The sequence below is a fragment of the Lepisosteus platostomus genome, chromosome 6 (assembly GCF_059453375.1).
Source record: "Lepisosteus platostomus isolate fLepPlt1 chromosome 6, fLepPlt1.hap1, whole genome shotgun sequence".
In the NCBI taxonomy this organism is placed as follows: Eukaryota; Metazoa; Chordata; class Actinopteri; order Semionotiformes; family Lepisosteidae; genus Lepisosteus; species Lepisosteus platostomus.
This window is the reverse complement of record NC_142616.1, coordinates 18,878,168-18,901,983: the sequence shown is the minus strand read 5'-3', so window position 1 is coordinate 18,901,983 and position 23,816 is coordinate 18,878,168. Positions and strand designations below refer to the sequence as shown.

At 37.1% G+C, this 23,816-nt stretch overlaps 1 protein-coding gene across 28 annotated transcripts in view; it reads left to right on the top strand.

Annotated features, from left to right (window-relative positions):
• Positions 1-22,873, top strand: part of kcnma1a (potassium large conductance calcium-activated channel, subfamily M, alpha member 1a) — a 222,943-nt gene extending 200,070 nt beyond the window's left edge. For 20 of the 28 annotated variants that reach the window (XM_088634581.1, XM_088634579.1, XM_088634580.1 and 17 more), the window contains 2 exons: positions 2,220-2,248; positions 3,690-8,834. In XM_088634581.1, the coding sequence (XP_088490707.1) occupies positions 2,220-2,248; positions 3,690-3,841 (181 nt within the window). In that variant the 3' untranslated portion in view covers positions 3,842-8,834. Of the gene's footprint in view, positions 1-2,219; positions 2,249-3,689; positions 8,835-18,390 lie in introns of those variants that run through there. The other 8 variants (XM_088634592.1, XM_088634608.1, XM_088634605.1 and 5 more) reach the window with 2 other exon arrangements.
• Positions 22,874-23,816: the final 943 nt, after the last annotated feature.

Sequence of the window (23,816 nt, the reverse complement as noted above, 5' to 3'; positions counted from 1 at the left end):
CAGATACAAATGGTATCTAGCAAAGAAAACGAAAGGCAACATTTGTGTGTTAGCTCTCAAAAGACGTAATTTCAATGTACCATTGTGAAAGCAAGGAGTACACCTGGTGTGGACCTTGCACAGTAACAGGACTTTATTTGAACAAGGACTGTTTGTTTTTGTGACGAGAGCAGCTCTCCCGGACACTCACGAGCTCCGAGCATGCACAGCGCCATTTTGGGCAGTGGATGACTCTGCCACTGCAGCCACGTTCCGCAGCACAGTTGAGACGGGAGTGGGGGGTGGACATTGTTGCTCCAACTGGAATAGTGAAAGATATTCATTCTGATGAGGAAGGCTATTCAATCTACAGCTGAAGTATAAAAAGCACCTGGAAGTGTCTGAGATCTAGAGCTGATGGAAGGAGGGGCTCCATGCTCAGCTCTCCAGAGGGCTTTTCAGGAATAACTTCCAAACTATCTGTGCTGTGACTTCTTTTGTCTCTACAATGCCCTTTCAAAAACCATATGGTTGCAATTCAAAAACCAAAGCCCAAACACTGTTCAGCAGGGGCTTGTAATGTTTGGTCAAGAACAACTGAGAGTAGCCTTTTAGATCACGTGAAAAAAAATAATGATAAAACTTCTCAATTTCCACAGGACACAGCATGCCAAAAGCACTGAAACAATCAGCATGTGGTGCAGGGCCCATGGTAAAAAAAAAAAAAAAAAAAACTTAAAATGAAGGCCATCTGCTTTAATGGTACAATAGAAAGTACAATAGAAAAAAGGTATACATGTAATGAAACAATTACTCATCTGCAGTCATGGGGTAGAGCAGAGTGAGAAATGAAGGCTGCAGTCAGCATGAATATACTCCTGATGTTAGTTAGAACTGAGTGGTCAGACTGAGGAAAGTTAAGTGATCTTATGTGACAGAATGGCAAAAATAGCCTCAGCTGACGACAAGATATTGTGTAATGAGAAACTAATGATAATTTGCTTTGCATCTTCATTTGATGTAATCACTCCATTTTCTTTGTGAGTTTATATTATATTAAGTTCATCCTTTGTCACACTACAGTAAAATTTGCTTGTGTCTCCATAACTGCGATTGCCAGTAAATATATAATATAAATACATGTACACACTGAAAAATTCCTAATTGGTAGTTTATAAAGACATCAGATTTTGTAATAGAGATTTAGAGGCCATGAATACCTTTGCTTAACAAACAATGAAAAAACTTGCAAAGAATTAATTTTTATGACCTTTTTAATGATATATAACATGCTTGGGGGTCAGCTAATTTTTCTGGAATTCAACAGTTAAAACTTCCAAACTACCAATATGAAAATTACACTTCAAATGTCTAAAAATCCAAGGCATGTGACTTAGACCAACCTGACATTCCTTAGAAGTGAACTGCTTTCAGTTCCTTCGATCTGTTTTACTGAACAGTTCTTAATTCAGTTTTATTTAATGAAATATCAAGTTCATTCTGTTCCTGTAGATGAAGGGGGGCTGAAGATAGAGGTGTTCAGTTATTTAAGTCAGTATTGCTCATTCCAGTTAAGGCATAGTGACAGGAGCCACAGTGCTCAAAAATACCAGCCAGCCTGTGACTAGCATCACTGGAACATCTCTCCATTGGATTGATTGCAATGCTGTTATCTGAACTGAATCTTAGCACTCTGAACCTAATGATGGCTCAGTTATGAACCTTTTTCTTTCCACTTGAAATCTGATCAAAATATTCACATTTTAAATAACTTTGTAGCATATAAGGTGACGACATTCAAAACATTTGCTTTCAGTGAGCATAATTGTACTTCGGCCTACATTAAACATCTTTTTTCATAAATATTAATTTTTACAAGAAAAAGAGGTATTTAGCATTCAATTTATGATAGAAATCAGTGCTACTTATGTGTGTTCAAGTCAGGTATGGCATGTAAATCTATTTCCCAAATTGTTTTAAAACTGCAGTACAGGTTTAGAAAAAGTTATTCATATTAAAAGTACTTGACTTCTCAATTCTGTATGGAGGCACCACCTAGAGATTTCAACCACTGTTTCACAAGCCTCAGGAATAATTGTAGAAACAGATGCATTGTTACCGCAGACACATTCAGATAAGGAGTGCAGCAAGGGAAATGGTCATGCCAGTGAATGTGTTTCAGATATGTAACCTGTTTTCAAATACTGTAAAACTTACTAGGATTACTTCTTTTTCTAAAGTGCAACAAGGATGAATAGAATGGGCCAAGGTATGAAAGTTAATGATTCTGCATGATATAGCAACTGCCATGGGTTTCAGTCATAACTTTGTCCTTGTGTAGAATTGTAAAGTTATGAGAAGGGAGACGGATTTAAAAACAAATCATGCCTTAGTTTATTTTTATTTATTTTTTTGCTTTCTAAACGAAAGCAAAGTGGCTGCTGCTGTTGCCCAGTCAGTTAAGTCCTGTCTCAACCCACCCTGGCGCTGCATGCGGTTGACTGCTGGGTATAATTCTTCCTCTAGAACTCATGGCTTCTTTCTCTACTCCCCCCCTTTTTTTACAAAAAATCATTAGTGATCCTTAAATTTAACATTTTTAGCCGTCCGTACATTCTCAGCTTTTCATTTCCTTTCATGCTTTTTTTTAAACTAAAGACGATTGCAGTGTGTGAAGTGTGTTGTGTGATTGCACGCGTTTGTGTTAAAGTGGAATTTTGAGAGTTTAGAGTACTGTTGTAAAATACATACAGCTCTTAATTTAGCTAGTTAACAGATTTCTCAAATGCATTCCAAAGAAACAGATTTCTACTTCGAAAAGTTTTTTTTATAAAATCCAAGAACCTGATCATACACAAAATAGTGCAAAATGTTTTTTCTGCAAAAGAAAAAATTATACAGTATATATATATATTTCACATTGAAAACTTAGTTCCACGCAGTCATCTCCAGACCAAGGCGGAGGCGTGTGGAAAAGGGAACATGTAGGTTCCAATACCACTGCCTGGAAGCAGGAGCACGTGGCAGACACCTAGGTCCAGTGGGGGCATCGCTGTGAATGCACAGCTACCCCACTGCGACAATAGACTCTGCTCACACAGCCTGTCTGGCACACCGAGGGTGCGCACCAGTCTGCCTCGCATGCTCAAGACAAACAAATAAAATGATAATTTTGAGACGGACAATAAGCCATAGCTGATATTTCTAACTGAATAAGCTACTAATCCCAAATGCTTGTAAATTCCTTGCTTTGGGGGCAAAAAAACATATATATGAAATCTTCCACAAGGAAACGGCCCTAAGCAATATTTTTACTCAATGGTATCTATTCTTGGATTCTCTGTGGTCTATAACATTAAGTACACAAAGTGTTTGGATCTTATATTTAAGTGTCATGTTATTTCTTACTTTTTTCCATGCTAAATTGTACTCTTTTAAACAAATCACTTTAAGAAAATAGGAATAGTTCTCTTTTAAAATTTTAAGTACGTTATTAACCTATTCCTTGGTAACAACACAAACTGAAAACACAACAAATTATGAAGTTTGCACATAAAGTACACGACACACCTGTTGATCCTAGAACCATTTCGGAAGGCACAAAACTAGAAACGTTGCATTTCAAATATAGGTCAGTATGAAAGTATTCAAGACTGACGCACATGTTTTCCCTCCCTGTCTTTTTGTTGTATCACTTTACTGTTTCACAGAAAAGAAATGGTTTACAGATGAACCTGAAAATGCCTATCCGAGGAACATTCAAATCAAGCCCATGAGCACGCACATGGTCAATCAAGTTAATCAATATAAATCTACAAGCAGCCTGATTCCACCAATCAGAGAAGTTGAAGATGAATGCTGAGGTGGAAAGCTGGGACATTCTCTTGGAAAGATGGTAGTGATGAGATGCAGCATTGTTCCTACCTTATTTGTTGTACATCTGACCAAGGATTGAGGAGTTAACAGTTGACCAGAAACTAGAGGGGACCCTCTTATCTGTAAACCTTTAATGTTACTTCCATGCTTTTGGACAATGTTTTATTTATAAATATATATATATAAAATATAAATATATATAAAGACAATCAAATAAGCATTGTACAGCCCCTAGCACTTTTAAATTTATTTTTGTCATTAGTACACAGAAAAAATGAAATTTACTTCCACTAATGTTTTGCAATAGTACACCTTTCATGTGGCCAGACTCCATGTTTCCCTATTTGTTGGAGAATGAGGGTCACTAAAGCAAGAATAACAATGAGAGTTTCCAAAGAATGCCACAATTTACATGTTAATTAAATGCTTTTTTGTTTAATATTGCAAATCCCATTTCTACTTCTTTTGACTATTTGCACTAAATAAAATCATTTTTTTAACTAAATACAAACAAGCAGATGTGCCCTGAAACAGTGAAGTCCTGGTGAAAGAGTCAGCATCTCCTCACTAGAGGGTAGGGGAGACCCAGAGTAAGGATTATATAGTTGTGCTTTATTGGTAAGGTAGTAAACTAGAGGACTGCATATAATCTGATTGGCATATACTGCCAACCCCTGGTATAATAATCTGTATACATGCATTCCCAGATGTGCAAAAATAAACATAAATTGGTAACAATTTTTGATTAGAAATGTCAATCTATTGATTGAATCACAGCTAGAGAGAAGCGATCAATACCAGACCTGTCCTCTCAATGCCTGGGTGTGAACTGCACTATATGCAGTATAGATTTGAATTCTCCTTCAGTCAACATGTGGCTTCTTGTCAAGGTAGGACTCCACATCTGGTCCATGCACAAATGTCCTTTGTATTGGCGATTCAAGTGTAGTACCACACCCTGTATATTTCCATCTCAGTTGTGTGTGGGTTTGGAAAACATTTTCGTACAACCCTAACCCCTCCAGTGTGCAGGACACCAATGCATTTCACTACTTTGACATGAGAGCCTCAAGCTCATCTGCAGTTCAGTCTCCTTGGAAATAAAGAGTTTTCCTCTTTATAGTTTTAGCTCTCACCCAGGCATGCAGGACAATCCAGACAGACAACAGGTCTATCTAGGTCTAGACTGGCAATATAGGATCTAATAAACACTGGCTGTGGGAAACAATTTTCTAGCTAAATACCCAATATGGTTGAACTGTTCAAACTAAAATTTAAATCTTAAGAAGAGAACTGTAAAAATGAGAAGCAGCCATTAAGTAAACATGGAGCATATGATGCAATTAAATGTCAAAAGAGATGAGAATGAAAAAACGCCATACTAAAGAATGCCAGAAATCTTTAAGAGACTGCTGTTTCCAAGGGATACAAATAAATGTGCCACGTATTGCTTTCAGTGGGCATCTATGGGTCTTTCCTTGGCCATAACCACTGCTTGGTACAGTGTTGGCATGGAGGCAGTTAGCACTTGGATGTTCTTCATGACCAATTATGATGCCATAGCCTACATGGGCAAATGTACCTGCCTGCTAGCTATTCCAGGAACAGTACAACCATATTTGGAGAACTAGAACAAATTGTCATGATAAGTACCAGGGAATGCAAGGTGCAGATTATTTTGCTAGAATCTGGTGTTTTGCCACATATGCTTTCCCAGGTTAATACAATTCATGCAGGTCACCCTCTCGGTAGCAGAGTCCTGATGTCAAGAATGCGGTATACGGTTGAAGTGTTCAGATGTTCATCCGAATACAAACGTTAGGAATTGTTTGGAAAGTTTTTACATGTCTGTCCTTATTTTATATCCATATCACCACAGATTTCAATTTTGTATTTTTTTTTAATGTTTTCATAAGATCTCTTAAACTTACAGGCTACCAAAAGAAGTTATACTAAAACCACACATAAAACTAAATAGACGGAGAGGCATTCAGAATGCAGCAATTGCCACTGGATCCAGTTCTCGTCTGTTGAGTTTTTAATGCTTCTCTGTACCAATTCCAATAATCAGATGGATGCAGTTTCACCATGACAGACAGATTTGACCTCAAGATCCTTTTTCCCCCCTAAGCTATCTAAATATTTAACAATCTACTGCAAAAAAGAAATATAGATATCTCGGTAGATGCATCCTACAATCTGTTAAGTAGTTGCAATTCAAAGAACTATACAGTACGATTTGGTTTTGAGTGCTGCTTAAGCTAACATGGGCTGCTTTTATATTCTGCAAAAATATTCTTTATTGGCAAGTAAAAATTCAAATATATATATATGAATGAGATTACATATTTGATTAAGTATACAGTAATATGACACCAAGTTTAAAATGATGTAACCCAGACAAAATCATGACGTGTGCATGCAGATGAAACAAAAATGATTTAAGATGTCTGCAACTACTCTTTTTTTGTTACAAGAGTAGAATTCAATTATTTCATTATGGATATTTGACCTAAATTAGGTCTCATTAAAGGAAGAACACACTTAAACATTACCATTTGCATATACATATATATTGCTCCACAAAGAAGAAGCAGATCCTGCCACAGAGAAACCATTAGAGTACCCCAGGGTCAGAAGCAGTTAAAAAATCATTAAGAAATTTATTGCAATCTTTCCATCATTGGATAAAGGAAAATACATAGCAGGTTAATACGCTGTGTAAAATCTGTCCATTCTGGATCACAATTTTTAAGCAAAACTATCTCAGCTTTAATGTCTGTCTACTGGATGCGGTATGACTATTTCAATACTGTAACCACATAGGCTTTGTTCTGGAGTGAATTTTTGAATTGTGATTACATTGTTGTTACATTTTGTAGCAAGTAGAGTTATATAAAAATGTGAATATAATGTATGTATAATTGGATTGTTGATAATATACTTGCTAGCCTGAAAAGAGTCAACAATTTAAAAACTGTTTCCCACTTTATGTCTGAAAAAAAACAATCATTGGAAGCAAAGCTTTTCATTTACAAGTAATATACTTTTAGTTGACTTAATTTTTACTTGTAATCCTTTTCCTGTAATGAAATTCGGTAGAAAGCATCAAAGAGAAATATTTTCATTTCGTGGCTAATGTTATGACAAAACAGGCCAATACAGAGAATGACATTAAAAGGGTAACTAGTTTTGTACAGCTAAGTACTTCACTGTTTACATTCCATTTGGTCTATTATTCATTTCAAAGTGACATAATATTCACATATCGTGATGTTTAGAACAGTTTCACTTGTTTTTATTAATTTTAAGAAGGATCCTGAGATTTAGAATCTCTCTAATTTTAGCAATTTTAAAAAGGTAATAATATAACAAAAATAGCAACATTCCAACTGGAACGTCTGAAAAAAATAAAGAAAACAATTACGTGTTTTTTATTTCTTTTATAGTTAGTCACGTACACAATTTTCAGTGACACCCTAACAAAGGGTTTGCTCCGTTTAAAACGAATATGATCTGGCTCATTTGATTTTCTGATGCAAGTCTCCCAGTGTGGCTGAAAGTCATCAGTGTGCACATGCACAGACGTCATGTTGGCGACATGTGACCAGCCAGACACATCCGTTTCACACAAGTGGTAAGGGAGGTTTTATTTTCTTTTTGCAATAATTTCCTATGTTAACATATTTGCCATGGGACATTGGCTGGGGAAATGTGTTTACCTCAGCAATGTTTCTTGAAAGTGTTGAGTCTTCACACAGTACAACCCCTCTGGAGAAATGGAATAGGCCATTTTCTCCCAACATTCACACAAGTTGCCCCTGACTTACCTCAGGATGGTGACAGCTGCCATGAAGAGTGCTTCATCTAGAATTCCAGAACATGCACCCTCAACAGAGCAAAGGCATTATGGCATCATAAAACTGGCATAGAGAACATCCAAGCCTGAACTGCCTCTATGCCAATTCTGTGCCAGGCAGTGTTTGAGGCCAAGGGAAGATCAAAGAAGACCCACTATAGCAAAAAGTGGCTTCATGAGAGATTTAGTGGTCCTGCTGAAAAAATGTTTACCGTTCAACAGTGTTTAATACAAGTTTATTTTCGGTTTCCAGATTGGATATTGTATGAGGAAAAATGGCTGGTTCTCATTTCTGCTAAGGGACTTGACCTTCGGATATGAGGCTTTAAAAGCTTTAACAATTTTTAGACAGCAAAAATTAAATAACACGATTAGATGCTTCATGGCAAATTACCACACTCGCATGTGACATTCTCTTCATGAATAATGTTACAATCAAGTTCTCAATTTTATTATATGTTTTTATTTTATCATCAACATTCACCTGCACATTTTTTTTCTGTAAAATATTCACAAGTCATTGTTTGAAGAGCTACACTCTGAACTTATGTCCTTCCACTAATTTTATCAACAAAAAATAAACACATCTTTCACAATCTACTCTACAGGCCTTGGTTCTGTGCACTGCTTCCGTTTTGCACACTGTGAGGCTTCTTGCTGTATTAACATCATTGCAAACAACACTGTCCTTTGATATATGGATGGACAGGCTGGTAGATTTTGAACACATAAAACCTTTGGGGGGTAAATACAGTAAAAGTCTTAAGCAAACTGATATTGCACCTCTGTGGCAATTTTAGTCTAAAACAAAATCCAATGCAAACCACATTACACTCGGCCCTCTTGGTAAAACAGTTCTTGATTTTACACAATACAAAGAATTCCGTGACTCATGTTCATTACAGGAAAAGGAACTGTAACATAACCGTATCATTTATTTTGTTTGGTTTAAGCGAAAGGATAATGGGAGAAACTGATGGTGCTGCGATGATCTACCTGACTCTGTCATATATGATATCCAGTGATAAATATATTGTCTTGTACAAAAAGTTTGTACATAAATTGTACATGGTTTCATTTTGTATTTTCTCAAATTAAAATTGATGTATTTGTGTTCTAAGACTTTATTTCTCATTATTCTTCTTTAATAATTTTTTAATTACCGCCAAATACAGTATATACTTCACAATAAGAAAACTTGGTCAGATTCATCCATGAAATGCGTGTTCCGTCCGTGTCGGTGTGCTCATGTGCTGTGCCTAGAAAATGTCTGTGAACCCCCTAGGTTGGCCCGTATTTTCATATATTTTAGAACAATAAAGAATTTAGATGACAGTTACCAAATGTGACATAGAACACAAAGATGTAAGGCATATTATTTATACATTTTAATTAACAAAATTATCCCAATGTAAATATCCTCGCATGAATAAGTCAGTGAAAGTTTAGATTCAGGGACTGGTGCCACCACCTCCTTGAGCAGCAATGACTTCAACTAGACGTTCCCTGTAACTGTTTAACAGATTCTTGCATCAGCTTTCAGGAATTTTGGGCCCGTTATTTCTTACAGAAATTCAACTTTTAGAAGTCATTTTTATCGTGATATTTGAGTTTGGTTTGTTTCAGGAATGAATGCTGACATTCCTCAACACTGAAAGTTGCTCATGTCTTTTTGACTTCCTGGATAATCTTCCAAGCTGGTCCTGGGAGATTCTGTCAGGATGACTAGTCCTGGGTAGAGACAGTGTATTCTTGAATATTTTGCAGAGTGTCTGACAGTGTATGGATGGAGCCCCAGACATTCAGAAATGGTTTTGTTACCAGACTGATTAGCATCGACTTTCCTCCGAAATCTCTTGCTCGTGACATGACATGGTTCTGTAATTTGAAGACCAAACTCAAAGATAATGGGACAGGGCTCCCCAAATTCAGTCCTCGTTTATTTGTTACCCAATTATCTATGCACTCAATCACCCCCATTTAGATGTATTAAGCAAACTAAGGGTTTGCTTATTTATTATTATTTTATCACATACACCAATTCTTACATATGGATTTTTTTCTACTTCATTCACCACTGTGTCTCAAAAAAATGAATTCATCAATATGAACCCTGTTTGTTATTTAAGAAGACTGGTTTCAAATACACAAGGGTATCATAGTAAGAAACTGTAATTCCCATAAATATATTGGGGCTCACACACCCTTCCTAAGCACTGTACCATGTACTGGTGCTGTCAAGCTTATTAACTCCTCTTCCATTCTCAATATTGTAAAATACTAAATTATTTCAGCATATCTCTAATGTTGAATGCTAGTGTCCAATTTGGGTTAGGAGCATACTGTACATAGTGTTGGAATTATTAGAATTACCTTAGTCTGTGTTTTGCCAGATTGTGTCTGCCTGGATAACTGAGGCTGCCCAGTATTACAGTGATAAAGTTACACCGTGCTGTGACAAAATAGCAGTTTATCACTTTTTAAAATCTTTGACAAAATATTTAAATTCTAATTGCACTGTGACATTAATAGGAAGACTGCAGTCAAGTAAAAAATGACAATATGAAACTCCAGATTTTCTATAATGGTAAAAGAAAATGACAACATTCTGAACAGTTACAGTACACCCAGGCAACAGAAATAGAAAACTCTGGGGCTGTGTTGTAGGATGAAGTCTTTTGATAGTACAATGATTTACTCTACTTGGTATATTTGCTTTCCCTTGAAAATTCTTTACGGGCTAATGAAATTAAGTAAATTAGCATACAGAGCGTAGCACAATTTCATCCAATTAGTTCATATGTCATTAATAGTAATATAGGCATTTTAATTTACAGTCATAAACTTAAGGGACACTGTTCTGATACCACACAATATGATGTATGCATCTATTATGCCCAGTGCATGTTTTAAATATTTTCCTTATTTGTCGAATAAAAAGAACTACTGAGCTGCCTCTTTTTTAACATTTTTTTTAAATTGGTAAATCCAGCTTTAAGATGAAGTTTAAGAAAAAAAAGAAGGTTTAAGGCTAATGTTTATAAAGAAGAAAACTATGTAAAAGTACAGCAGATGGAAATTAAGATTAAATTGAACTGTATATAGTGCTCTTTCCACCAATCTATGTATCCTTACAATAAATATAATAATGGAAGCTGTAAATAAGAAGAGAGGTGGGTGACTGGGAGGCCAAGAATACGTACAGTAGGTGAATTTTGATTTAATGGTATTGTTAGCCATATGGACATAAATAGGAATGAATCTTAGGAAGACTAAATTGTGTTTTCCATAAAATCATATACAGTATGGTAGTGGAACAGTGAAAGAAAAATGAAAGATTAAACATTAAAATAGCCCTAAGCAATGCAAGAAATGCTTTTAGGGCCAGATGCTAAATTGTTTGAGGGCAGTTTTTTTTTTTAAGTCATCGGCTAGTTTTTGTACTGATCACACTTTAATAATTAAATACCTGAGGCATACTGTCAAACCGCTTACTTCAAGACACACGATTACTGGCAATCCCAATATCGGGACCGAGAGAATGTTGCTTTAAAGCCGTTTTGGGCAGACAGATGAGACTTTAGGAATGAACACTAAGAAAACGTTTGTGACCCCCGCCAGGCAGGTCCACAGTCTTGTATATTTCAGACCTAAAATGCAAAAAAGATCTTTAGAGTCTTAATAAAAGAAGGAGATTACCTGATTAGACAAAGAAATGACTTTTAATTAATTTTAATTAACAAAACGATTCTACAGTAAATATAGTTGTATAAATAAGTCTGCAAATGTTTAGATTTAGTAACTGGTGGCCCCTCGTTGAGAAACAACAACTTTAACTAGATGTTTCCTGTAACTGTGTTTTTGTCTCTTGCATCGGAAAGGATTTAATTTTTAGCCCTTTTCCCCTACAGCATTCTTAATGTTGGTGAAATTTGAGAATTTTTTTGCATAAATGGCTCACTTCCAGTCCTGTCATAACACTTCAATGGTGTTTAGGTAGAGACTTTGACTTGGCCAATCCACAAGCTGAAATGTCATCTTCTTCTTCTTCTTCAGCCATTCTGTTGCAAATGCGCTTGTAAATTTGTAATCAGTCTACCTGTATGACCAACTTTTTGCTCAGCTTCCGCTGTCAAACGGGTGGCCTGACACTCTCCTCCAGAAATTGCTGATACAACACCAGATTGATGTTTCCATCAATGCCGGTAAGGCATCTGGGTCCTCAGGTAACAAAGCAGCCCCAACCATGACATTCCCACCATGAGATGTTTAGAAATTGCTTTGTAACCATCTTCAGAATGATGAGCATCAACTACTCATGAGTCCTCTGAAATCACTTACTTTCCACTAACTTGCATGATGAAGACCAAACTCAAACTAGAAACTATGTGATTCTAATTATCCCCTTTACTTAATATTTCACATGTACCAATTCTTGATTTTTCATTTGTTCTACTTCATACACCACTGCGTCTCAAAAATCATGGATTTGGGAAAGATGCATTTCTTAAATGACTCTGGGTTATTTAAGAAAAGACCAGTTTAGATCCAACAAGGGTATAATGCTAAGGAATTGCAATTCACATAATTATACTGGGGTTTCACAAACCTGTTCTTGGCACTAAATATATTTAACTATAATAGCCTTTGCACCATCAAGAGCTACAGTAGCATGGAGAACATTATCATTAAGACCTCTTAAAATGCATAATTAGCTTCTTTAAAATGCAGTTATTGGCTTCTTTTATGTAGCTGCCATTTTGATGAGATCCAGCCACTAACAATCACCACTGCACTAAACAAGAGTTCTGCTTTTCATTTAACAATTTCCAATGGTTTATACTGAGAGTTGCTAAAAACACAGGAAATTAATACAGTAAACAACAAACTGTTGTCCTATGATTTCTCTCAGAATATATTTATAATCATAACCTATGCAAACATGATCATTAGAGAATCCCAGGGTTCAAATCCCAGGTAAGACTACTTTCCCTTTGAGCCAAGGTGCTTCAATATCATACCTAGCTGTATAAATGGGCACACACATACTGTAAATTGCTTTGGATAAAGGTGTGAACCAAATAATAACTTCTTACACTTATACAGCACTTTTCTGGACACTTCACTCAAAGCACTTCACAGGTAATGGGGACTCCCCTCCACCATGTGCAGTCCTATCTGGATGATGCGACGGCAGCCATAGTGCGCCAGTACGCTCAGCACACACCAGCTCTCAGTGGGGAGGAGAGCAGAGTGATGAAGCCAGTTCAGAGATGGGGATTATAAGAAGGCCAAAAAATCTTAGTTCCTTAAATTAAAAACAAAACAAAGGACAAAAAACAGAAATGAATATGCACTGACCTGATGTAATGCTCAGAATACTGCAAGCACATGAAGGAAGAAGACTGCTTCAAGGTAAAAGATCAGTTCTGCATCTTGCATAAAACAAGGATTAACCAAGTAAAAAAAGTAAAGTAACTGTGATACAAGAACACAAAGCTTTTAAGAATAAGTATTGTATCAATTCTATCTGTTTTTGTCTTTAAGCAGATTAAGCACTGCAAATGACTAAGAAATGTCTATAAGGCCACAGGAAGGACCGATAAAACATTTGTCAACTAGGTTTCTCATACCATTAAATGGCATAAAACTACCATTAAACTGTGACAAGTCACAAAGGAATAACTCCTGTGACAGATTGACTTCGTTTACATGTCTATTTTGTGTTTAAATGTTAAGCCTGTCATTTTTTCTGGGAACGTGGGTGTGGGAGTATGGAACAAACTACGCAGTCCTGTTGTTGTAGCCAATACCCTGGTTTCTTTTAAGAAACAGCTGGATAAGATCCTGAATCAATTAACTACAACTACCAAAGAGGCTAGATGCACCCAACAGCCTCTTCTCGTTTGGAGCCTTAATGTCCTTATTTACCCGTGTTTCCCTGAATGCCATGCAGATGAAAGAAATTGGGAATGATGTCATATTTAAATTAGCCCTGTGTACAAGACTCACTTAGACTTTTCCGCAGTTTACTAGTGCCTGAAACCTGAGGAATGAACGGATTTGTTTCTTCAATAAGATAATCCTTGTGTAATCGTGTTTGGGGAATAAGCTCCAAATTGCTGATGGTTTGTAGATGTTTTTAAAGCCTTTTCAATGCTATATTGGAGTGTTGTTGCTCAAATGGTTTTTATACATAACTGCTTGGAGGGTTAGATCTATACAAGAAGTACTTGAACACTGCCACTTCAAGTGATCGGCTTTTACACTCCAAATGTGGAATAAAGCCTTTTTTATTTTATTTTAAAGACCCCAGAAAAAGCATGTGATTAATTTACAATAAATGACAGTGTTTTGCTCTCATCACCAACCACCCCAGCCAAAGAGTGACCATGATCAAGCCAAACCAGCAGAGTCTTTTCAGGTCACCGCAGCAACATTTAATAATAACTTTTGACTAAATTATAACTGAAACTTCCCAGTAAACTACATACATGTAATGGAGGGGGTGCGATCCAAGTTCCACATGTATTCATCAAAAATGACTGTACAGTTGTACTAAGTCATTACAGTAAATGTTTGTTATTGTTGATAAATGTGCTGTACAAATTGGAGGGAAGATTGTCAATGGTGATTGGCGAGTGATGTGGGATGTGTCCATAGACACAGACGCGTCTCTGCTGTGCAAATTCTGTTTTTGGAACTTTCACCATCAGTGAGTCTTTTAAATGCCATTTAAAGCTTAGTAACATGAAAACAAAATGTAGCTCATTATTTATTGCTGACCATTTCCTTTGGTTTGTTTTTACTGAATCTTAAGCGTAGGAGCCAGCTTTTCAAAATCATTGGGTGCGCTTGTAGAGTCACATTAACAAAGTAGATCTATGTCCCCCTTACCACAAAAATAAAACATTTCTTAATTTTAATGATAACTGCCTTAACACTAAGAAAGTGTTAAGGGAAAACGTGTTCCTTCGCGTCGTCCCCAAGCTAAAAAGAAAGCACTGAAATGTACTGCGTGTTTCTTAGCACACCGCATCATTATGCTCGAGTATACGTCATTACACACGATTAATTGTTACCGCTTTCAAAACCTTTCTATCCCACGGTGAAAACGGTCACATGGTGTTTTTAACCAGGTCGGGAGGAGACCCTAACCTCGCCCACATCCGCTCTCCTACATATAAATACATCTCGCCATTGTCTTGCGCCGTCTCGCGTTTACTCTCACCATGGAGAAACCTTACCGTGCTCTTCTCCGAGGTATTCGTTTCATTTCCCGTAGTGGAAGGAAACAACTTACAAGTTAAAAAAAAAAAAACACAGCTCATTTAGAAGCGAAATTAATCCTAAAGGAAAAAAAAAACTTTCATGCCCCCAGCGATCGGTTTCACTACGATGACTTCCATCGATCCTTAATGCAGCCGCGCTAGTCCACTCTAACTTTTCGAACGATCAAAATCAATCCTGCGTCTTTTCCCAAGTGCATCATTATTCTTTTCGGCTTTCTCTACTCCCGCGTCTTTAAATCTTGCAAAAACCCTGCACGCACGGGTTCCACGCTACTCTTTCTATTTCGTCACGTCCCGTTTAAGCCACGCCTCCACCGAGCTCCTGCAGTCACCTTCCCGCAACCGTCCATCAACCCGCCCCTTTCCCCTCGCCCTCCCGCTGCACTTGCCGGAAGTGGTAAAGCGAGAGCTGTAAATTTGTACATTTGAAAAAAAAATATTTTCCTTTGTGTTGCCTGATATTCACCGTTTGGTCATGCTAGAAACAAACCTTACAGCACTGTGGCTTCCTCTTTTAAGGGCACTAAGAAGATAACCTCTGTTATCCACTCTGCAAGCCACTGAACCCCAGGCTGATAAGGAAAAAAACATATTTCATTTTCTTTCCTCACTGCTTTTTCTTCTTAAAAATGCCTGATATCGGGAACTAAATGGTGGCTTATCTACAAAAGGACCCTGAAGGAGTGAGAAGTTGCTTTTTCTTCTACCTCTCTGCTCCTTATGGAAAGTCCCTATGTGATGTCTACTCCTCTGATGTCCTAAGCCTGTGCCCGCTTCCTGTTCTCCCCTTGTGCCCCCTTATCAGGCATACAGCCCATCACACTTTTGGCCCCAGCCTGTTTTCATTGTCTGGTCTCTACCCATTCCCCATCTTCCTTTGTGCTGTCCCTCCAGGATCCCCCCTCCCTCCGGTTCCCAAAACACTCACACGGTTCCCCAAGGCGTGGCGTCAATCTGCACCAGGCCTGGGCTCCTCGTTCACAGCTCACTGTGGGGGTAGAGGGTTTCGCTGGAATCCTCACTCCTCCTGTTGTAAGAAATGGACTGTACAGAGCATCCAGCTCAGTTCCACTCTTCGCCCCACGGGCACTTCTGTCAGCCTTTCTGCTCATGGCAGCACTGCTGATTCCTACATCCCTTCTGTGCTGAAAAACTAAAGCCGAACTCATCCCAGGTAACTGTGAGCTTCTCTTCCGGGTCAGCACAGAAGTGCTGGAACTATTGTACTTGGGCCTGATTTCAAAAGCAGAGATTGTCCATGATTTATTATAATTAACATATTGCCAAAACACATTGCCTTGAGAGGGGGTCACCTATGGGCCAAAACTCCAGAGGTTTATTTTCTCCCTCCAAAAGTTTTTGCTTTCCTCTCCTTTGTGCCCACATGATCAACTTCTGCTGTGTAATTTTGTAAAAAACTATAATTCTTTTGTAGGACATTCCCTTAAGCCTCTTCTCTGAACTAATACCAGAGCAACAATATCTATCTTATAATGTGGTGACCAAAATTGTACTTGTTACTCTACATGATCTTTCTATTGTGTTATATAATTTTTAACAAATCATCCTGTGATTTACATTCTATGCCTTTAACTATATACCCTTGCCTTTTGATTAACTTTTTAATTTCTTCCACAGATTGTGTAGGATATGTAAATATATCAAAATAAACACCTAATTCTTTTTAATAAGTGGCCTCTCGTAGCTCAATGTTTCCCAGTTTGTAGTTGTTTTAAACCTTTATGTAAAATCCTTCCTTTTGTCTGCATTAAGGATCATCAGCCAATGATGCATACATTTAAATTTTATCTTCATCTTTATTAATTCATTTGCTGCTCCTACATTGTTTGATAATCCACCTACAGTAATTTGCGATCATTTGGATATTTGGCTAATCTACTAGCTGTAATCTAGATCATTGATATAAATGAAGAAGGTAGAGGTCCTAATAGAGATCCCTGTGGTACTCTACTAATTATATCACATTCATTTAGTACTTACTGTACCTCTACGTTAAGTTTTTTATGAACCAATTCTCACTCCAAATACTTGCATCTTCCTGACTGTACTGTGAGAATTAATGTTTTATAAGGAACTAATTCGCACATTACCTGTGGCAGGCATTTGGGCAAATGCAAATAAGGTGCATGGGCTGAATTGTCTCCTCCTGTTTATACTAGGTCAGATCTTACAAAAATATCATAACCTGAGCTGAAATGATGACTTATATAAAGAAGGAAAAAAAACATTAAGGTTAAAATATTAGGGGATGTCAGATATCTTTACTTATTCCATTTTCTCTAGTCTAGGATTTCTATTGTAGACCCTAAGAACGGTCAATGTCCTGTCATTCCCACGTTAACCACCAATCCTGAATCAGCAAGACGTTATCATCACTTACACATTAGTCTAGATTTAAGTCTAGTGACATATCATTACTTACTCCTCATTAAAACCTGTCTTGTTGTCAATCAGAAAAAATATTGTGTCAATCAATAGATCCAGAGAGATGCATAACCTGACACATTATCCTCTGTCCACACTAATGTTTAGGTTTATAGACTATTATCCATATTATTGATACCAGTCAACTCCACAGGCTACATCACTTATGATAATCGTGTCATATTAGTATAATAACTAATATAAACATATAGGGAAATGAGATGAGAAGCAGGCTTCGAAGTGAAGAAGACAGTCCTTTTAAAAACTGGTTTTAGTACCTTTCAGACTGTAAATTGGACCCCTCTGTCTTCTTTGTAGTATTTTATTTGCTCCATTTCATTCTTTGACAAAGGATTTCTAACCCTCCACGATAAAAGCTGCGTAGGGTATTCTAACACACAACACTTTTAAAGGTATATTTACTTCACAATGGCCTAATTGTTCATTGTTAAGTAAATGTTTTCTGGCAATTTGAGACAATATTTTATTTTGAATCTTCCATTCCACAACAACTTAAACATCTTCCCTATCTTATGTTAAATATTTAGCAGATTTTCATTAAGAGGTTTTGTCCTGGAATGGTTTGTTTCTTCAGCCGTGTTGAGTAGGTACATACTCGAGGTGCAGTTTTACTACCATAATTGCTTTTCTGTGTTTTACTTTTCATCTGGAATTATTATCAGTGCTGTGCTGCTTGGGTTTTTGTGTTTTAATTTGTCTCATACTTTCGTCTGAAATAAGAAGTTATTCTAAATGTCCATTTATAATATTAAAAATAAATCAAGGGTGTGGCAATGTACTGTACATGGTCTGTGTGCTAGGGAGGAAAACAATGAAAACATTTTTGCAAATGTGTCTGACCATTTTGAAGACTGCTTGAAATTAAATGTTATATATTTTAATGAATTATCTTTTCAATAACTGCTTAATCCAATACAGGGTCGTGGAAAGCCAGAGACTAACCCAGAAGGCAAAGGGCACCAAGCAGGATACAGTGTGGATGGGATGCCAGCCCACTGCAGGACACAAAGGCACAAGAATACAATGGACAATTTAGACACGCCAGTTACCCTAACCAGCATGTCTTTAGACTGACTGAATCCAAGTGGACGTTGGAGGTTACTGAACTTTCGTCTGTACATCTTAGTTGGTCCTGAAAAATGGTTTTTATGCGCTATTGGATCAGCTGACCAATCAATAATCAATGCAATCCCCTGAGTCTCTGCCAGACTTTGCGTTGTCTCTTTTTCAAATATTACTAACTTGACAAACTACACAATCAAAACAACAACAACAACAAAAGAGAACACCCTGCTCCTCTACAAGAAATAGCCTTAATAAAATTAAATGCCTTAAAAATACCCCAGGATATTTTTTTACAGGTGTCAAGTCATCTGTACGATGGATGGGAGTTTGTGTTTCACAAATGCCACTGTAATACTAACCAGTCAAATCACAGGAATAGCAATGACAGCAAAATTAAAATGATAAATGGGAAAGTGGCAAATTAACTGCCTTCCAAGCTGTAGAGCTATCAAAATTGTATCTCTTTATTGGTTTTTCATTCACATATCCACACGCTTAAGTTTCATCATATTAAGTATCAGTTTCATCAGCTGTCAGCTTGAGACTGTTTAAAAGGCAAACACGTTTGTGTAAGCTATTAAATTAAAATATCATTAGGATATTAAATTAATGAAATAAAAACTCTCTTAACGGCATTAAGATAGGCGCGTAAGTTCACATTTGAAATACAAGATGAGAAAACATTTATCAGTGACAACAGCAAACTGAAATAATGAAACTAACGCAGGCAATTTAGATATTTCTTCATAACTCAAAAAGGGAGCAGATACAGAGAGAGGCTGCAGCAGCCTGACTCCCTTTCCAGCAGCACAGGGTGCAAGGGAGGACTACAACCTGGATCGGACATCAGCCCATCTCAGGTCAAACAAGATCACAGAGACTGGTTAGAACAGGGGCCTCATACACAGCTCTTGGAGGGCCTAGTATCATCTGGTTCTTTTCCATCAAAGCTCTAAGTTACACACGTGGTTTAGTTGTTTAATTAACTGCATAATTATAACAAGTCAGGGTGAAACAGAAACCAAAAGAGTGCATTGCACTGAAATAAAAACCGCATATTAATGTGGCCAGGATGGAAAGAAGTCAGAGCACTGGAAGAAAACTTTCACAGATGTGGAGAATAGACCTGGCACTGAATCCAGGACCCAGGAGTGAAACCGTCACTCCTCTGTACTGCCCCAGATGATAATTCTAAAGAAATAATTATGCAAAATGTCATGTACATCCGTTACGTCTTCTTTTGAATTAAAGTAAAGAGAAAACCACGATTTTCAGGCATGTTTGATGTGTGTAATTTTTTAATTTTACCTGGAGATTATTACTGATACTATGTATTTATTAATTTATTTAGTCATTTACACCATTATCCAGAACCACTTCCCATAGATTTATGTCATCACACACTGTGTGTCATCCGCATCCTTTTGAGGTGTGATATTTGTCTGCAAGAACATTTTTAGCATACTATTCCCTTATGCCAAGAAAGAAGTTATTTGGGAGGCTGACAGATAACATCTGAGCATTTGCATCATAAAGTCCCTGTGTGACCACGTGGCCAGAAAATGCCCTATGACCTCTGTGGAGTTAGACCTGTATGCCTCCCAGCTCTGATAAACCTGAGAACATGCTCTTTTGGGTCGTTTGAAATGAAGGAGGTGAGGGTACTTCCTGGCACACCCCGAAGGCAAGATCAGACCCCAGCAGGCTGAATTAAAAAATAAGGATTTGTAGGAACTGAACAGATGTTGGTTGCACCACTGATCTGTAGACTGATAAGGGTGGTTCATAGACGGTTTAAATTGATGGCTTGTTAGTGAGGACTGGCCCCTTTGTGAGATGTTTTCAAAATGATTGATTTACAATAAAGTGGCTCCTGGTGTGTGCATGCAGGCAGAACTGATTCAGATCGATTCCAGTGAAACTGATTGATCAGCCATTTAACTTGGCTGTGTGTTTACCGAAAGAAACCATGCAAAACCTATTCCTTCCCGGGCTCTCAATAATAAAAAACTCTTGCTACTTTTGAGAGATTTTTCTAAAGCTATTAAGATCTTCAGTAAAAAAATAAAAACAACAATAAAAACATACCATAAATAATCGATCATAAAAGGCTTATGTAAACATGTTTTCTGACCAAAGGCTGAATACAACTCCTAGCATGTCCTTCTTTGTCCTAAAGAAAAATCCAGGCTGCTTAGGTGCTTAAAAATTATTTATACCTGTCCTTCACAAAAACCTATAAAATGGGAACTGTCTTCGCTTTAATATTATAACCCTGTCATTAAAAAGAAGATTGGGTTCTCCTGTTATAGTGCTGGTGACATTGAAAAACTGTATCATCACATTTAATAAGGCAATGAAATAATGAAAGAAGAGCAAAGACACGTGTTAAACAGATCTATTAAAATTATAAGGGGAACTTTAGAAAATGAGTTCAAATTTAATATATGATTGTTTGCAATAGAAAATTACATTTGTGAAAAAACTACACCATGAGGAGAGATACAACATTGGAGGAGGTGATGATTTATATCTGCAGTATCTCCTGATACTCTATTTCATGAAACAATTAAATACTTCCAGACAAAATATACAATAAGAGCTCTTTGTCCAAGATTCTGGCATTATTTATGACCTTAGAATTATGTCTTGACATCATTATATGTTACAAAATCTACTGTTAGTGAATATTATAATTATCTCATTCTAAATCCACTTTTGCCAAAATGGCTGTATTGGCTGACTCCAAGACGTTTGAGCTTCCACGCAAAAATATTCTAAAATGACAACAAATACTCAGATAAGCATAAGGCACAAACACTCAAAGAGAAAATCTAATCAAAGGTGTGTATCTGTAATGTGGAGAAGTAGAAATAAAAAAAGACTTAAAATGTAAAGAATATCTGAATAAGCACCATGGCCTAGTTACACCTCATACAGTACATCTTATATCAAATTGTTCTTTATGTCTTAGTAAAATTACAGTGCACTATACTGTATATACATCTATAGACTGTCTGTTACCCCACCCTCATGTCTCCTGCCAACTGCCATCCTGTGCAATAATGTAAAGGATCTTACTTTGCAGGAGATAATTACCTCTAACATAGCAAAACTAAAGAGAGTTTAAGTTAAACTTTTATTTTTAAGGAAAACTCCACAAGTTGTACATCATTTTTTCCGAGCTTGATAATGTTTTTCTTGCATCGCAGGAGCCTCACAAATGCAAAGATATAGTGGGCACAGTTGCTTTCAAAGTTGTTTTGTTATTTTCGAGCAGACAAACTCTAAAGCTCTAAAGCAGGACTCTTTTCAGGAATACTCCCATGTTCTCTACTCGTATAATATCCAAGGATACCCTTAGAATGACAACCATCCATAAACAACAGTCGTGAATGTTTTTTGACCTTTATTTACCTTGCTGTGCAGCTCACCAGAGGTGTTGTGGTACCATCCTCCACTGCAGAAACAAGGCATCTCAGCATCGTCCTACAAATCATCTGACAAGGGACACTTCATTCTGTCCTCTGGATAATTGTTGATGAAAACAGTTTCCACATTCTCACCTTAGGATGCAGAAGCCCATCATGTAGCTTATTAACGATTGTGCACACTAAGTCACTGCTGGAAATTGTCAGTATGCCAATAATATTTGCTGTCTGACACCTACATTATACACCAGGAACCACAGGGTGTTCTGATTGCACTGATCTGCTTGACAGCACCTCTGTGCTCTGCGTTCAACAAAGAAGCACGTAAGACTACCTTATAGAAACAAATGCCTAAAGCTATAAAACAAGCAAAATATATGTTCTTTCTGGGTGAAGGCTTAATACAAAGCCAGGTCTTGTTATTTAAATACTGCTCTGCAGCTGTGATCTTAAATTGCCTAGGAAGCTGTCACTAGTGTTCCTGAAGTCAGTCCAAGACATGCAAGAGGCACGATGCATAACCAGAGAATTTTTCTAAGTACATGGAAAAATATGAATTTGTCTTGTAATGATACATTGTATTATTTTATGTCAATAAACAAAGAACTGAAAATATTATAAAAGGTTTTTTGAACTTTCATTGTGGATCATTTGCTAAATCAATAAGTGTTGAAATCCAAAATAATTTTCCAGATGAATTTCCTCCGCCATGAATGAAGCTGTGGCAGTTCAAATATTTAATTCCAAGAATCAATCTACCTCTCAAGCAATGGATTTTTATTAGGTCTGGTATACACATAAGATGAATTAGTGAGTTCGCATTGGCAAATCTTTCCTTTGTTCTCTGAAGGATTTTGAAATTGAGTGCATTGGAATTAATAAAGTGAGAAACGGAATGAATCAAACCACTTTGCTTTTGTCGTGTTTCTCCATTTAAATGTCTATGCTTATTTCTGTCCCAGCGCATTTGAACATACTGTATTATCTGTAAACCTGTGATACTGTGCAATAAGGAAATCAAAATCACAGAACTAAATTTGTTATCTTCTCAGACAGCAGAGATGCAGCGCTTTGAATCCGTTGAGCTGAAAAGTCAAGCAAGCTGCTGTTGTTCTGGTCTGGCCTCGACTCTTCAGCGTTTCAATATGTACCCTGTGTCACATAAACATCATACTCAAGAGCACATGAGAACTGCAGAATAGCAGTGATAATAGTTTCCATGACAATGCAGTGCACTTAGTGCATCAATGCCATCCTGGATAAACAGTGATCCTTTACAAAAACAAGAAGGTCATTACGGCAGCTTGTCAAATCAATGCTGAAAGTGTCTCAGCTGATTAAGCCATCTTCTTTCAGCTCTGACACGGTGTCAATAGTACTGGGCTGCTGGTGCATGGTCAGATGATTGGAGTGAAATGCCTATCAGTCAGGGAGCTGAGGTGGACTAATGATTCACTGTGCTGCCTATTAGAAGTACATGACAACTCAATCCCGTTCGCTCAGAAAAAAAGTGACCTTGTTGCTTCATTTGAAGCTGAATTAAATTGACAAGAGCAGCTAATCTTTACCTTGGGCGATTAACAGAATTAAAGTACAACAACAAAGGCACTCAAGGTTTTGTTATTTTCTCTTTTATTTGATGTTCCTTGTAAGTTGTTTGAGGTTTTTTTCTCTTTTTCTTCAAAGGTGCATTACCTTTCCTGGACTGACAGCATTATGCAGTGGCATGACCGCTAAACTTCTTATGGTGGGCACATAAATAAAATCTTACAAATCACCAGACAGCTATGCATGCATTCAGTAAATCTGGTGGGCAATATTCATCACTCTAAGTACAGAGCTCAGTAA